This window comes from Zonotrichia albicollis, chromosome 13 (genome assembly GCF_047830755.1).
Source record: "Zonotrichia albicollis isolate bZonAlb1 chromosome 13, bZonAlb1.hap1, whole genome shotgun sequence".
NCBI classification, from domain to species: Eukaryota; Metazoa; Chordata; class Aves; order Passeriformes; family Passerellidae; genus Zonotrichia; species Zonotrichia albicollis.
In genome coordinates, this window is record NC_133831.1 from 1,079,231 (window position 1) to 1,094,952 (window position 15,722).

Below are 15,722 nucleotides of genomic sequence, written 5' to 3' on the forward strand. Positions count from 1 at the left end.
TTTGACATGTTCAATATAGAATAATTCTGGTTTCTAACAAAGGTTCCTCAACCACCTTTTCTCCTCACACACCTCCCCAGGGCTCACACCCAGACTCGTGTTTCTGCACTTGCCTGGCCCACTTTGAGTGTTTAATAACAATATTCTCTGGGCTTACTACACAGCAGAACATACATCCTGTACCACTCCAAATTATTTAATGACCTTTCAGAAAGGATTTTTCTACAACTCTGGCTGCAGGTTCCCAGGCAACCGTTACGCAACGACTGAATATGCTCAAGGCACATGAAAAGAGTAACTGGATTTAGGTTTGCTAACAAGTTAACAAAGCCTATTTAAAACACAGCCCTCAAATAAAGAGCCTGCAGCTCCTTAATGCCTTCTCTAAGGTTTCAGGAGCATTATAAAACAGTGTGAACAGGCTCTGGTGAGTGTAAAAGCAAACCCTGTTGCGAAGGTACATTACATACCTGTAGTACGGTTTATGTAGCAAACTAACCCAGTGTAATGTGTCTGAGGAGATGATTTATATTCAATAAACAACACACTTCATGCCATTTTGATCAGCCAGTAGCCATGTGCCAGCACTATTTGCTTGGCCAAGATGTACTGCAAGTCCCTGTGGCTCTGGCGTGAGTTAAGACAGAAGCAGAGTCCTGGAAGGAGCCTCAGGAATTCCCCTCCCAACCTTCACACCATCATCAGTTTATTCACACACTCCCCAAAGACACAATTCTGACCAGAGGATTTTGTTTCTGTGATCTAAGACTTCCAGCAGTGGAGACTCTGTAGAATTCCTGCGCAATCTCTTAGCAACTTACACAATTGAGAATATTTTCTTAGCAAGTGACCAAACCCCAGCCTGCCAAAAATCAAACCAATTTACTCTTTGCATCAAATACAGCTTTTTTTAGCTCAACAGCCTATTTTAAAATCAGTCTCTAAATGCTTCATCTCAGACTCTCAGCTTCCACTCACAACAGCAAGTTTTGGACTGTTAAAGAAAACATCAGGCGACTTTCACTCCCTCTTCTTCGATGGGTAAAATAATTTTATCTTTAACCAGAAAGTTACAAACAAAAGACATACAGGAATGGTTTTGAGATTTTATAGAAAATGGTTTTATCTTAAATCTGAAAATTACTATCAGATACTCCATTACTGTGAAATACCACCATGGTCTACTGACTGGAATGGAGCTGTGAAGATGACTGTACTTCTAAAAAATAACCCCAAAAAATCCTTTTTATACCATGGAAAAAGCACAATACACGTGCCCAGGAGCTTCTCTACTCTCTCCATGCACAGACAAAGCTCTCCATCTCACTCATCAAGACAAGAGGTGGAACAGATGAGCTTTAAGGGCCCTTCCAGCCCAAACCATTCCATGATTCCACAATCCCCTTTTCCCTGCTGGTCAGTGGAACCTCCCCAGCCAAGGCAGCCATCTGTGCTCGTGCTAAACAGAGCAGTTTAATAAAGAGCTATAAAAAGTTTTGTTCCTGCACTGAACCAGAACAGATTCAGCCTCTGGCCCACGCAAGGACCACAGCTGGGAGAGCCAGGCCTGCTGACTTACTGCAAGTCCTGGCTAGCACTGAAAGCTGAGGCACAAATGTGACAATACAGAAGAGACTCAAAGGACTAACCATCATTTCTCAAAGCAACAATGACAAAACCAGTGAAATCTTACGAGGCAAAAATTCATTGAACTGAAGATCAGGAATTGTATCACTATTTTTCAATACTGAACAATAATTTTAACTATTACCCCACCACAAATAAAAATCAATCCACTTGATTTCCGCTACAGCAAATCTGAAATTACCACAGATTAACACAGGGCTGTTTTTTTACTCCCCAAGGTATTTTGACAGAATCCCAGCATCATTTAGGTTGGAGACCATGCAGCCCAAGCTGTGCCTGACCCCAGCCCAGAGCACTCAGTGCCACCTCCAGGGCTGGGGACTCCAGACCTGCCTGGGCAGCCCCTGCCAGTGCCTGACACCCGTTCCATACTGAGATCACACCCTCAGCCCCGTGGTGTGGCACTCACTGCACAGAATTGGGGAGGAGGGCGTCTGCAGGGTCAGCGTGGAGCCGTCCTTGCGCGTGATGTTGACGCGAAAGACGAGCCGGGCGCGGGTGCTCTTCTTCTTGGAGCCCGCAATCCCTATCCTGGCTTCCACATCAGCGTTCCTCAGCTTCAGGATTCCCACACAATCCACCCTAACAACACAAAACAGAGCACAATCCCACAGTTTAGTAAGTTCAGCAGCTTTACCAGTCTCTCAAGTAGTTTCATAAGCCAAAGTCAAAAGCCTTGAGGTAATTATGGAAACGTTATTAGATTTCTTTTTATTTACATGAAATCTATGACCTTTTTCAAGTTTTCATTCAACCCTGCCTAATTTGGATGATGAATCATGGCAGAAAGGCATATGAAAGCATGAATAAAACAGAAAGTGCAATATAATTCTGGTAAGCATTCAATTTAGAATCACAGCTCTTCATTCTTCCATCCCCAGGGCGAGATCTGTGTTTGCAGGATTATTGCTTCAAAATATTCTGCATTCACTTAAAGAAAGCAGGAGTAGAAGAAAACTTACTGTAGTCATATTATTTATGTTCAGTGGGACTTGGAAGTGACAGATAAGTCCTCCCTTAAGTGTGGTCCTAGGGGAGATGTACAGGGCCAGGTGAGTGATGCAGTGGTGGCTTTCAGACAGGCTCCATGCAAAATGATTTAAAGCAAAAAACAGCCAAAAAAAACCAAGAACAGCAGCAGCAAACACAGCCTGATGTGTTAAAAAGAAGAATACTGCAATTTACCCAGGATTTTGGGTTCTGTGTCCCAAAAGCACAGGGACCACCTGCTACCTGCTGTGAGTACACTGAATTACCAGCAAGAGCCGAGGAGCAGAGGGAGGAGAGCGCCGAGATGTTCAGACTCCAACTGTAACCCATCCAACAGAGGAAATCAGCTCCCAAACCCCAGCTGGCAAAGGCAAACACTCCTGCAGGAGCTACTCACGCCAGGGTCATGTTGTTGCTCGGGTCCAGCCCCACCTCGATGACGGTGGTGCCCTCGATGTCCACCTCCTTGCAGGGCGTGGTGTTCCTGCCCGTCACCCGGCAGGCCTGGTAGAAGCCGTGCGGTTTCACGCGCCCCGAGTCATTGCCCACGAACACCTGCAGCACCACGGGCTCGTTGTGGCCTTCCAGCTGCAACACCCAGCGGGGCAGTTAGCACGGGAACCTCTGCTTTAGTTGTTATCATTCACAGCTGGCTTCCAAAGCAGCCTCAGTGCTGCCTGCCTTCAGACACAACCATCCCAGCTGTGACTCTCGTGTCTCCCACAGCCTCCCATTCCCATCCCAACTGGGACTATTCCCCCTTCCCCCCAGCCTCTACATCCACCAGCCAGCCAAGAAGGAGAACATTTCCTGGGCTGATTCCAGAGGTGAAGAGGTTTTGCTGCTCAATTTGTGCATTCCAGGACCCCACCTTCATGCCAGACACATTCTGAAACCCTCGTGAAACCAGATTAGAATTTTCCAATAGTTGCAAAACCCCTGAAGGAGTCAGAACGGGATGAAAGGGAAGCAGAGGGAGAAATGGGTGATTGAATGGTGCAACCATCCAACTGCATAGGCCCAGCTTTCCTTCAGACATCAAAATAAAAATTAAAAATCCTAACCTGACATCTCCTATTTAAAAGGTAACAATGTCAGGATTCACTGAAATGCTTCATAAATAAGAGCAGGTCAGACATTTTAACATCCTCCTGCAACCCCATGTGCAAACCAAATTTATCCCAGAACATTTCAGCAAAAAATACATTCATTTCTGTAACTTCAACACCCTGGCATGAAATGGTTTGTGGCCTCTTAATGTTTTTTTATTAGTGGGATCCCACTGGTGCCACAGACTAAAAATACTCTGAGGTAAAAGAAATCCTGAAGTAAACTTGGACATTGCATTACAAAGGAAATTCTTCTTTTTAGGAAATAGTTAAGAAAAATACTCCAAGTGAAAAAAACATTAGATTGTTGCCAAATTCACAGGCCAGAGATGGAAATTCCTTGCCAGAGCATTCTAGGAGATAAAATGAGTATTTTATTGTTTCCACTGAGACACATTTGCTGCTCAAGGATTTCCGAGTGACAGTGCTGAGCTCCAGGTTCAGTAGTGAGGAGATGCAAACGAGAGCAGAATCCTCTGCAGAATCTCTTGGGGGATTATTCCCTGACACACTAAAAAATGTAATTCTGAAGTTTGTAGCAAGTTTGAATCAAGAAAAAAATAAATAAACCAGCAAATACTGGTAAGATCCTTGTGTGCTCATGTCCAAGAGGAGCAAACAGCAAACGTGACTGTCGCAGATGAGCAGAGCCCCAACATCTCTGGAGGTGGCCCAGCACGGGCATCCACACGGGAACCAAGGGCACAGCCTACAACAAAGGGCTCAACCCTTGATTCAGGCTTGGTTATACAAATTTAATGTTGCACACTGAGTGTTGTAAGTCACCAGGATCAGTTTTATTTAAATGGCCACTGAACCTGCTTCCCTCCCCGGCCTGTGTCAGGGCCACACACCGCAGCCGCCCCCAAGCCCCATCTCTGCTGAGCACCAACATCTTTACACTGCTCCTCCCCACCTTGAAACCCCACAAACTAAACAAAAAACTCCCTTGTCTGTAATGTATTTTTTTCCCACTAGCTCAGATTTCCTGAAGATTCACTGACTCATTTGTCTGTGCAGCCCTGGCAGAGTTTTATCTGCAGGGTATGAACTCCTCTGCCTACTGGTAAAGCAAACTGGAACTTCCAGGAATTCAGTAACATGAGACTCTTCCAAAGAGAATTTTCACTGATGGGTGCTAGAGGGTAACTGGGAAAGGAGTTAAAAGGAAATTCAGATGAACAAAGGCCCATTAAGAAAATCCACATAAATGAGCACTAAATCCCCATAGCAACAGGCCGATATGAATGGATTCTTTTCTTATGAAACTTTACTGGAGTTCTGCATTACTCAGGAAGACTGAGTGAAGGGCTGCTGGTGTTCCTAACACTGCTGAACAGGACTTTGAAGATAAGCCTACTTCTGTATTCTCTCAGCAGCAGTCAGCACAAATTTTAGGGCTGTGTCACAAACATCTCCTTGTGGACCTGGTAAGTTAGTTTGGGTTGAGAACTGCTTTGCTGCTTTCTCAAAGTGACATAACTAAGAAAAAATAATAAAATGTCTTTCACTCTATCTATATGATAACAAACCTATCTGTCTACTCACTCAACCTGCTTGCCACACTCCTCCCAGTGTGCCCAGTGTGCCATCTGCCATGGTGCCAGAGTGGTGACTCTCAAAATCATGTGGGAGTATATTTAACTTCAGTTCTTCTGTTTGCCACCCTAAGCCTTGCTCCTCGTAAGCCTCTCTACCATTCCCATCAGGAAACCTTCCCAAGCCCTCAAGTTCTCCAACTGCTTTCCCCAAGCTACACTGGAAAGATACAAGACTTGGAAATTCCCACTCTGTGCATTCATGTGCAGTCCCTGGAGGACAGAAATGTCAAACATCTCCTTCCAACCTCCTTGTGCTTCTCCTCAGAGCAAGAGGCCTCCAGCACCCGAATTTAAGCATCAAAGTCCATAGAGTAAACAGGCTGCAACTGTCAAGTGTGCACATAAATGCTGCCTCATTCCTTGCCCCCATTCTCCAGTTCTAATCCACATCCAGCTCCACCTGTACCACGCTAAACACACTGAGCAGTACGGACTGTAAAACACACCTCAGTGAGAGCTCCATGACTCACTTGAAAGTCACTGTACACAGCAACTCAGATACTGCTGAATTAACAACAAGAGCAAAAAACACCAAGCAATTGAAAAAAAAAAATTACAACAAAACCCAAACATCCCCTTTACAATTTTTTTTTTAATTAAAACTGTTTTTATGCCTTTACTACCACTGGACAATGCTGCCCCACTGTCACCAGCCATCAAACAGCCAGAGCATTTCACTATCTCTGTGATGCTCAGAGCATTTCACTATCTCTGTGATGCTCAGAGCATTTCACTATCTCTGAATGCTCAGAGCATTTCCTATCTCTACCTATTTGGTAGGTATGGAATGTCTCTGCATTCGCCCAGCCCATGGAACTGCAGCCTAACAGGACGTGCATCCCAGACTTTAAATCCCTGCCTTGCCATGCAGCTTCCCTGCTGCTGTAACTCTGCGGTGCCAGCAGGACTCGTGAGCTGCAGGAAGAGATCCCCTGCAGCCCAGCCTGCCCCTGAGCACTGCAGAGCCCACCCTGGGCAGGCAGGAGTGCCCTGGCCAGCCTACCTTGACGGTGGGAAAGCCCTGCTGCGTCCGGTCCTTGACGGAGCCCCGGCTGCCCTCGGTCAGGTACCGAGCCCTGTGCTGGGTCTCCGGCTGCACCATGATCTTCAGCTCCTTCCCCTCACTCTTGGTCGGGTACTGACCACACAACATTGGGGTCTTCTTCCCTCCAGCTCCCTTCTGGTTCTCTGGTGCTCTGAGAAGTCAAAACACACCATCGAGAAGATGTGAGAAGCAGCTCCCCGGTAAAAACACTCCAAATCACAGCAAAGCTACAAAGGCAAAGAGTGCGTATTAACTGGTGGAAGATTTGCAGTTGGGAGCAAACTTTGGAATTCTTTCTGCCAGAGGAGACCTGCAGGAGGAAGAGGAACGGTGCTTCCCTGCCTCCTCCATCCAGAGCACATGGGAACTGCTTTTCAGAGAGCAAACATAAAGGAAGGGAAAAGCAATTAGCATTAAACGATGTTAACGAACAGAAGGCGGTTCATAACCTGCTTTTTCAGAGTCTATGACACAGCCTGAACAAGCTGCTTTGCTGCTGTGACAAACACACACGTACACACACACTGGATGGATTTAAGGTTAAATGACACTTCTTTAAACAGGAAAATAGCCTCATGCCTGTCTCCACCTCAACCTGTACATCCATGCAAACTCCAGCTCCAACTGCTGTCTAAACAGAGTGACCAGTTCATGCCAAAACCCAATTAGTTCTTGTTAAAGCTCTGGCATAATTGCACCAATGTTAAATCAGTGTATGCACAAGGCCTTTCTTTCCAGGTGGGTTCCATAGGATGTAGTGGCTTGTTCTCAGTTCCATAATTAAAACCAGGATGAAGGAGCCCTCCCAAGTCTAGCAGCACATGAGCCACTTTGTGTTCCCTTTAGAGCACAATGGGAAATAACCCTTGATCCTGCTCACACCAGGATTTGGTAACGAACCTGAAGACCGAGAAACTCCTTTCCCACTAGGAAATGTGAATGTGCCACAGTACATGATGCAGGCAGGGAAAGGGCTCCATGATTCATGCAAATGTCATATTCTTTCTTCCTAGCAAAACATGGTTTCTAACAGCTAATGCCTGGGAAGAAAGCAGTTTTAAATAACAAGTGTGGATTGCTTAAAAAACAAATCCCGTTTCAACGTGCAAGTTATTGAAGTAATCTATCCAGGATTTTTTTCCTTCTCAAAAAAGGAAAATTTTTTTTTTTCAAAATTGTTCCCTGGGAGCTTTGCCACTGCATGAGGCTCTCCCTGAGCTTCTCACCTACACCTGACAAACACGATGCAGCCCCTTCCTCGAGCTCTGGCTGGGCACAGAGCAGCCCTTCACTCCAGCCCTGCCCAGGAATGCTCGGGCACTTTGCCCCTCACATCTCACAGCCCTAAAGCCACGGAATCACAGCACAGGGTGGGTTGGGAGAGACCTTTAGAGATCACCCAGTGCCACCCCTGCCATGGCAGGGACACCTCCCACTGTCCCAGGGTGTCCCAGTGTCCAGCCTGGCCTTGGGCACTGCCAGGGATCCACAGCTGCTCTGGGCACCTGTGCCAGGGCCTGCCCACCCTTCTTGTAAAAAACTTCCTCCTCTGACCTACACTAAATCAACCCTCTTTTAGTCTAAAACCATCGCTCTCTGCCTAATGCAACGCATCCTATTTGTCACACTCTTATTCTCATTAAGCCTTCCAAAATCTTTCACCACACATAAAAAAGGGTTAAAACAGAGAGAGTTGGTGCTTTGGATGACTTCCATTCCCATTTTCTGTCCATGAAGGTCAAGCACTTCACTGTGGACAGCCCAGCCTCAGCCCTGGCTGCCTCCAATACTTATCCTCAACCAACACCCAGCAGAGGGAGGAACCGGATAAACACTAGCATAAAACCCTGCAAAATAATATTAATACCATCTTACAATAAAACTATCTTCCTGCCAAGCAGTCCTGATTACTCTGCTCAGTGTGGTCACTGGGCAGACTGGGATACAGGTGAATTTTGAAGGGAGATGTTGGAGAGCTGGCCATCAAAACGAAATTCACCTTTACCACTCTCAGTGCCACGTTTCAGCAATGACATTAACACTGACCTGTCCAGAACTATACCCTTAAATCCCAACTACCTTAACTGTCAGCATATTCATATTTTATCATGATCATATTTATGCAGAGAGATGCTCCTCACAATTATTTTGGTCTTTTCTCTAGAAACTTCATCATTATTTTCAGACAACTAGCCAAACCTGGAGGCAATTTAAACCCTTCACCAGAACTTCTAAGTGGTCTTTGTCCTCAAAATACAGGATGAATCACTTAATACATCCTTTCAATGAATGAATTCATTTTAATTCAGTTAATTCATACAGCAAGTATTCACACTTGTACATTTCATATGCACACATGACAGTTACCAGACAAAATATCATCTAATCTAGCACTTCTATCTCTTAAAAGGAATAAATGTAAGTGGCAAATGCTATGAATCTACTCAAACAGATCTCCTGAGGAGTTTGGCCTGGTCCTGCTCTCAGGGCAGACCTGAAAGTGAAAGTGAGACCACGGGAACCTGAGTCTGCCCTGAATCACCACCAATTCATCCCCTTCTGAAAAGGCTTTCACAAATTCCAAGTTTCCACAGGAATATATTCTTTCTCTTCCTGGCTTTTGACAACAACTGTCTCTTAAGGGGCAAATGCCATTTCCATTCACCACGGAGCGCAGGAGTTTTCCTTGCTCTTTTCTTTAAGCCAAAAGTAAATGAACTCCCTTGGCTGAGCTCCACCAGGCTGGGAAGCTTTAAAAACTCCAGTCACTACGGTGACCCAGATTTGTACGGCCAAGTCTCCATATTCCAACAGCAAAATTAAGTTTTCTAAGACCCTGGCCACTTCTTATCCCAGTGGTTTATTTCCAAGGACGGTTCTGTTACTTGGGAGTTTTCCTGCAGTTCAGTTTGGCCTGAGACACATAAGGAAAAATATTCCACCTTCTCCCCCTGTGCACTCACAGAACCCACGGATTTCCCTGGTCAGCCCAGTGGTTTTGGGGGATCTTGTTCTGTTTTCAGACCAAGATCTCACATATATTTTCATGGTTTACAAAACCTCCCTGAGATCACTTACAGTGGCACAGCTCTTGTCTTTCCATCAAGCTTTTCCTTCTGGAAGGACCAGCCTGGTCCCTCGGAGCTGGGGGAGGCACCTTCCTCATCCCAAGCTGCCCAGGGCCCACCAGGTACTAATATTTCCCTTCGTGACCATTGATTTTGGCTGGTGAGAACCCCGAGGCCAGAGGCCACCATGCCCAGGAAGCAGCAGCACACTCAGGACATGTTCTCAGAACTGCTTTTCACAGTGAAATTTTAAGTATGGAACTGCACTGACCCTGGGAATACAGACTCCAGGCTCTTTCCCTTTGGGATATGAGAAGTTCATCATCTTTGCCATCAGTCAAATTTTAATATTCACCGTTGCTGTGATGAACGTCAGAACGTACTGCAAGCACAGACATAAAAGTGAAACCAAAATGCACTCCTGCCCCCAAAAAAGCCCAAAATAAAAGAGCCAAATCTATCCATTTGACCCCTTTAAAGGTACTAAAGAAGCAACAAGTTAAAAAAATAAAATAAAAAAAGAAATGCATCAACACACTCTTGCAAACTGATGGAACTGTCCTCTTTGAGCAGCCACTGGAATGCATTTAGTGAACAGTGTGAAGTGGGAGATGAGGGGCCACCACCCAGGCGTGCCCAGGCAGACACACGCACACGACCCAGAAGCACAGAGAGAAACAGCATTAGAGATTTATTTCTGAAAAAATCAAATACAGAAGTGAATTCACATGGAAAAACCAAAAACTGGTTCACCATATTGTCTTAACATTTTGTAAAAAAGTAAAGCAAGTGATAATTTAAATGATGAGAAATCCTAATGAGACATTAACCATTAGCTTCTACTCCCATCCCTATCTCTATTTGACAAATAGAGCAGCAGGTGAAGTGTACAGACTGAAATCCTCACATAAAATCCTGCAAAAAAACATTCAGGGTGCACCAACTCCACTCTGCCTTTCTTTTTAAATACATTTTCATTGCCATTTTATAAAAGGAATTGTGTGGCCTTTAGGGAATTTCACTTAAAGAACAGATGAGCTCATCAGCGCTGCATTTAATTGCTGCAGGAGAGTTTAGCTTTATCTTCTAAATAAAGATTAACAAGTCTAATGAGAACTTATGACAGAATCATGGAGCGGTTTGTGTTGAAAGGGACCTTCAAGAGATCCAGTTCCACCTTCTGCCATGGGCAGGGACAATTTGCACTATCCCAGGTTGCTCCAAGCCCTAATGCCCAACCTGGCCTTGGGCACTGCCAGGGATCCAGGGACAGCCACAATTCCTGGGGGCAGGAAGAACTTATCCTGGGCTAGGACATGACAGGGACAGCAGAGAATGGAGGGGTTTATGTGAGAACCTAAGCAGAACATTTGCCGGGGCACGGGGGCACTTTTATTAGTTTGGGTTTACATATGGAGATAGAATGTTTTTTCTTTTAAAAAAAAAATTTAAAAAAAAAAAGCAGATACCAACCCATTTCCTGCTTTTGAGTTGCTTTTGCTGTCCGTGCTGAGCTGAGAAAGGACATAGTGAGGCGCTTTGGCACTGTCGGCATCAAAGATATCCATGTTGGACTCTTCGCAATCTCGGCGTTTGATCCCTGGCCTCTGCTTTGGGTTGCGCTTGCGCGATTTACGTGGCACCTCAGTGTTATCATTGTAGGAACTGGTACTCATGTTACTGAAGTTGGAGGGTGAATCCTCCATCCACATACTGCAGCTCTGCTCTGACTCCAATCCACAGCCCTCATCCTGGCAGGACATCCGGCTGTTGTCCAGCAAGTCCTCGGGAGGTGGCGAGATGTAGAGGACAGTGTGGCGCTTCGGCGTGGCCGCCGGCGGCGGGGCTGCGGTACCGGGAAGCTGCTGCTCACTTACCCCTCGGCTACTTACCCCCACGGCCGCGGAGCAGCTCTCCACTTGCATAGCCTTGCTGTCGGTGACTGAGGTAGAGTAAATGGTAGGGCTGGAAGAGGTGGTAAAGGAGCTGCAAGCACCGCCCATGGAGGAAGAGGAGGGAGCTGAAGAAGCATCTGCGGTGTACAATTCACAAGTAAATACAGGACCCGTGGCGCGGCGTGCGCTGGCTATAGCAGTCCCAGTGAGATCAAGGTGATTTAGGAACCGATTGCTTTCCCCCAAGAAATGTTTGGAATTTGGTTCAGTTTTGGAATGGAAGTGCTTAAAGCAACACAGCCTGGCCAATGCTTTGGAAATGTCCAAACGAGTCTTAGCACCATCCACTGGAATCGAATTTTTCTTTACGACTTAACGTTAATTCGTACAAATGGCTGCGAGTAAACAGAGCTTTCATTGCCTCAGCTGGACTAATTATTGGTGTAGAAGCCATTTCGTCTAAAATAGCCCCAAAGCAAAGTGCTTATAATCCACATTCAATGCCAATTAAACAATTTATCGTTGGAAATTTTTAATTTTTTTTTTGTTTTTGAAAAAGATGGGACTGTGCTTAGCCACAAAATATTAAAATAAGTTTCTAACCTATGAAGCAGAGAACTACAGGTCATTTTTAATGCAGACACTCCCTGCTTCAGAGGCAAATCCTGGAATAAAAATATGAGAAAATAAATGAGAAAAAGAGCTGCTGATTATTCCATCATAAATGAGAAATAAAATATAAAATCAACTGAGTTGGTAGGCAAAATGGAACTGGTATCAGTCACTATGAGCGAGCTGTTGATTTTGAAGGTTCAGAACAGGGATGAAATATCTGTGTTGGAGACACGCTGGTCCAAGGACTGGGAATTTCTGTAATTTGACTTCTTCAGTCACTGGGACCAATTTCTCTCAGACTTTATTGGTCCCTTCCACAGAGATGGCTTGGGACAGACCTCTGAAAAATTCACATTAAACAGGAGATGTGCAACACTGTGACTACAACTTCTGCAGAGGTCCCAGAGCTCAATTTGGTTTAGAAACATGAAAATTATTACACCAAACCCCTGAAGACTTCTGGAGAACACCACTGAGGAATTTTAAAAGACAAATCAATGGCATACATAAATTAAATATCCCAGAGGAAGCAGGCCATTCAAACATTTGTATTTACTTCAATCAGCTGTAGCTCACTGAGGAATAATTGAATTTTATAGTCAGATTTTAGCTTTCTGTGAGGAGACCCTGTTTTCTGCATTTCTGCACTGCCACCCACACCTGACAAACCAGAAGCACTGAAATAACCTAATTTTGGAAACAAATTGTGCATTAAATATATACATAATAATCCAATATGTTTGTTCAGGTATTAACTGCTGTCATACAGGTAAATCTGTTGTAAGAGGAACATGATGTTTTCCTTTTTGCTTCTTGAGATTTTTTTAAAATCCAAAATATTACAACAGTCTCTCAAGTCTAATTAAAAGATTTATAGACTGATGGACTGTTAGTCTATACTGTATAGTCTATACTGGTTTAGTTATTTAAAAGTAACAGAATGAAGCATATTCAGTCATGATACATACATTTAATTAACAGTAAAACTCAACCAACTTGCCTACATTGGGAATTACTGGGAGTATCAATGACTGATAATAAAGACTTTTTCAACCATTACTGCTTCTTACAGCTCTCCTGTGCTAAATGAATGCAAAAGCAAACTTGCACCACTTCAGATTGCCAAATTTACAGGTCATTAGTTTATCAATAAACTACTCTGCCTTCCCTGAGCCTCCCAGTGAACCAGGAGCAGCTGAATGATACCAGTTCCATTTCCCAGCTTGTTCTTTGGCAAATACAGTGGCTGAAATTGGAGAATTCAGTCACTTTGCATTCCAATTTAAAGGCAAATTTCTCCTTTCTATATCATGCATTAAAATTCAATGCTTCTTTCAAAAACATTTATAGGATTGGCAAGAACTATCAAATCTAGGTATTCATTTCAGTGACAATATTTAGAGCTGATTTGCAGCCACTTTGAGTTGAGACAGCCCAGTCGGGGTTTGGGATGTTTGTTTTGGTGAAGAGGACGGGTTTCCATCCACCATCGATACCTCAGAGGAGCAGGAGGGAGCAGTGCCCAGGGAGCCCTGGAGCGCAGGAGCTGCAGGGCTGGGGCTGCAAAGGCACAATGAGCTCGGGGCAGGGACAGGGACTCGGCCATGGAATCTCTGATGGAACACACTTGGAACAGGCAGCAGGGGCTTCGGCTGCAGGATCCTCCTCCAACAGATTAAAGGCACATTTACACAACCACACCAATCCTTGCACACTCCGGGCTCAGCTCTGCGCGGGCCACGGACACCAAGCACTGCGCTCGGCTGGGGCTTCAGTGCATCTCCTGGCCAGGAATGCAAAACCTGCACCTTTCCCTCACTTTCCTAGGGAAAAAAATAAATATATCACTGAACCAAATGCTTTTCAGCGCAAAGCTAAAAGAGCTGGTGATGGTAGTGCTGTTTTAGGGTGCAGCATTGTGAAATGTTATCATTATGGCGATATCATCGTTATTGCTCTCCAAAACGATTTCTACTCCATTCTTTTTCTATAAGTTAAAAGCACTTATATGTATAAATACATGTATGTGGGCTTTTATACTTTTAAAAAGTAAATAAACATTGTCCATTATAAATTGGTTACACTCTCCTCCATTTACCAGAGATGCCCCTGTGCAATGGTAAGATTCGATTTTGGAATAAACCCAAATTCAACAGTAATGGCAAGAAAACCTCTCTTTAGCCTTATATAATAAATCAATGCCATTACTATCCATACGTAAAGTATGATAAATATTACGGCAAATTGAATAAACTGGCTGTATTGGAACAGTCAAATACACAGATTTAAAAACTTCTGGAGGCATAAATTAGAAAAATTAGTAATTGCTTCAGTTACATTTTAAGTTATGAAAATAGTAAGAAACAGTGAAGTCTGTGTTTTCTCAGAGTATGCAGGCCTTGAGCCAACTCATCTTCCTTTGAACTAATAAATAAACTGGGTCAATCAAATAAGAATTCACCACATTACTGCAATGAATAAACAGTGCTTTACATGGCTCCCATTTGGGTCCATCATTTTATTCCAAAGCCAGTGACATTTGTATCTGACACCAACAGAGATTTCTTGGATGAACATGCTGCATTTTGGAAAATAAGTAATTCGGTAATTTTAACTTGTGTTGCTTTACAAGGTGAGAGCACACACACCTTCCCCAGCTTTGAGCACTCCTTTTATTTTACTTTCTTTAGACACAGATTAATGGGCACGGGCACAGGTGGCTCATGGTTTGCAATTTAACAGTGCGTGCAATGACAAATACATAGATGTGTTTTTAAGTGAGTAGGTACATTTTGAAATAGAAGACTGAATATATTTCATTTAACACAGTCTCAAAATCAAACTTGCTTTTCAGAGCAATGACACTGAACAGAAGCCAAGAGCTCATCATGGCAAGTGTGCAGCCTCAGGAATAGAAATGAAATGTGCATCAGCATCACAAGGTGGGGTTTTTTCTCATTTTTTAAACAAAAAACAAGAGAAAAGAATATTCCACGTTAGAGCAACTGTGATCACTGTTGAAACTAAACCTCCTGAAGCTCTTCACTGCCATCACTGTAACATCAAAGGGAAATGGAAGAAGTAATTCAGATTTTGTTGCCTGTGCCACAAGTTTTTCTCCCCTAAAAGAGGCAGAATTGTATCAATCAGTCCAGCACAAGGACTAAAAGTAAGGGAGCACACAGAAAAGAGTGTCCCTGTGAGCAAACCAGGGCAGGCTTTTTCTTTTCAGTACCAAAAAACCAAAGAAAATTTATTACCTCCTGCATCAGCAACCAAGGCAATGACATATTTTCTATATCCTATTCTCCTGTGAAGTCAAACAAGGCATTCAGCCTCTAAAAAAAAGGTTTGGAAAGGCAGGAGAGAGAAAAAAAAATCACTACTTGGCATTAAGGGAGTCTTTTTAGGTAACACCTCTGCGGAGCCAATCCTGAAATCCTTGTTCACTCTTTTCAAATACCCTTAAACACAACAAGGATTACCGAGTCCTCAAACAGAAACAGTGTCCTGATGACTCTGCTTTTTAATTGCAAAAGCAAGTCATTTCCCAGACTGGAAATCTTAAGATTATATAAACAAATAAACTGCAGATATTTTTGGTTTCACAAGTTTTCCAGTCACCTGTGCATGGACGGCCAGGACAAGCAAAAAGCCATTAAAGAACTAATTTCTTTCTTCTGAACTTCCCCTGCATTCCAGGGTATCCTCTACGCTCTGTGCAGAAAACAAGTGTCAAAAATGAAAACTCA

General features: G+C 44.0%; 1 protein-coding gene across 13 annotated transcripts in view; it reads right to left on the minus strand.

Annotated features, from left to right (window-relative positions):
- NFAT5 (nuclear factor of activated T cells 5) overlaps window positions 1-15,722 on the minus strand; it is a 54,059-nt gene that overhangs the window by 14,364 nt on the left and 23,973 nt on the right. For 4 of the 13 annotated variants that reach the window (XM_074550651.1, XM_074550650.1, XM_074550649.1 and 1 more), the window contains 4 exons: window positions 10,934-11,492; window positions 6,351-6,543; window positions 3,035-3,225; window positions 2,057-2,229 (listed from right to left, as the gene is read on the minus strand). In XM_074550651.1, the coding sequence (XP_074406752.1) occupies window positions 2,057-2,229; window positions 3,035-3,225; window positions 6,351-6,543; window positions 10,934-11,492 (1,116 nt within the window). The other 9 variants (XM_074550655.1, XM_074550656.1, XM_074550652.1 and 6 more) reach the window with 6 other exon arrangements.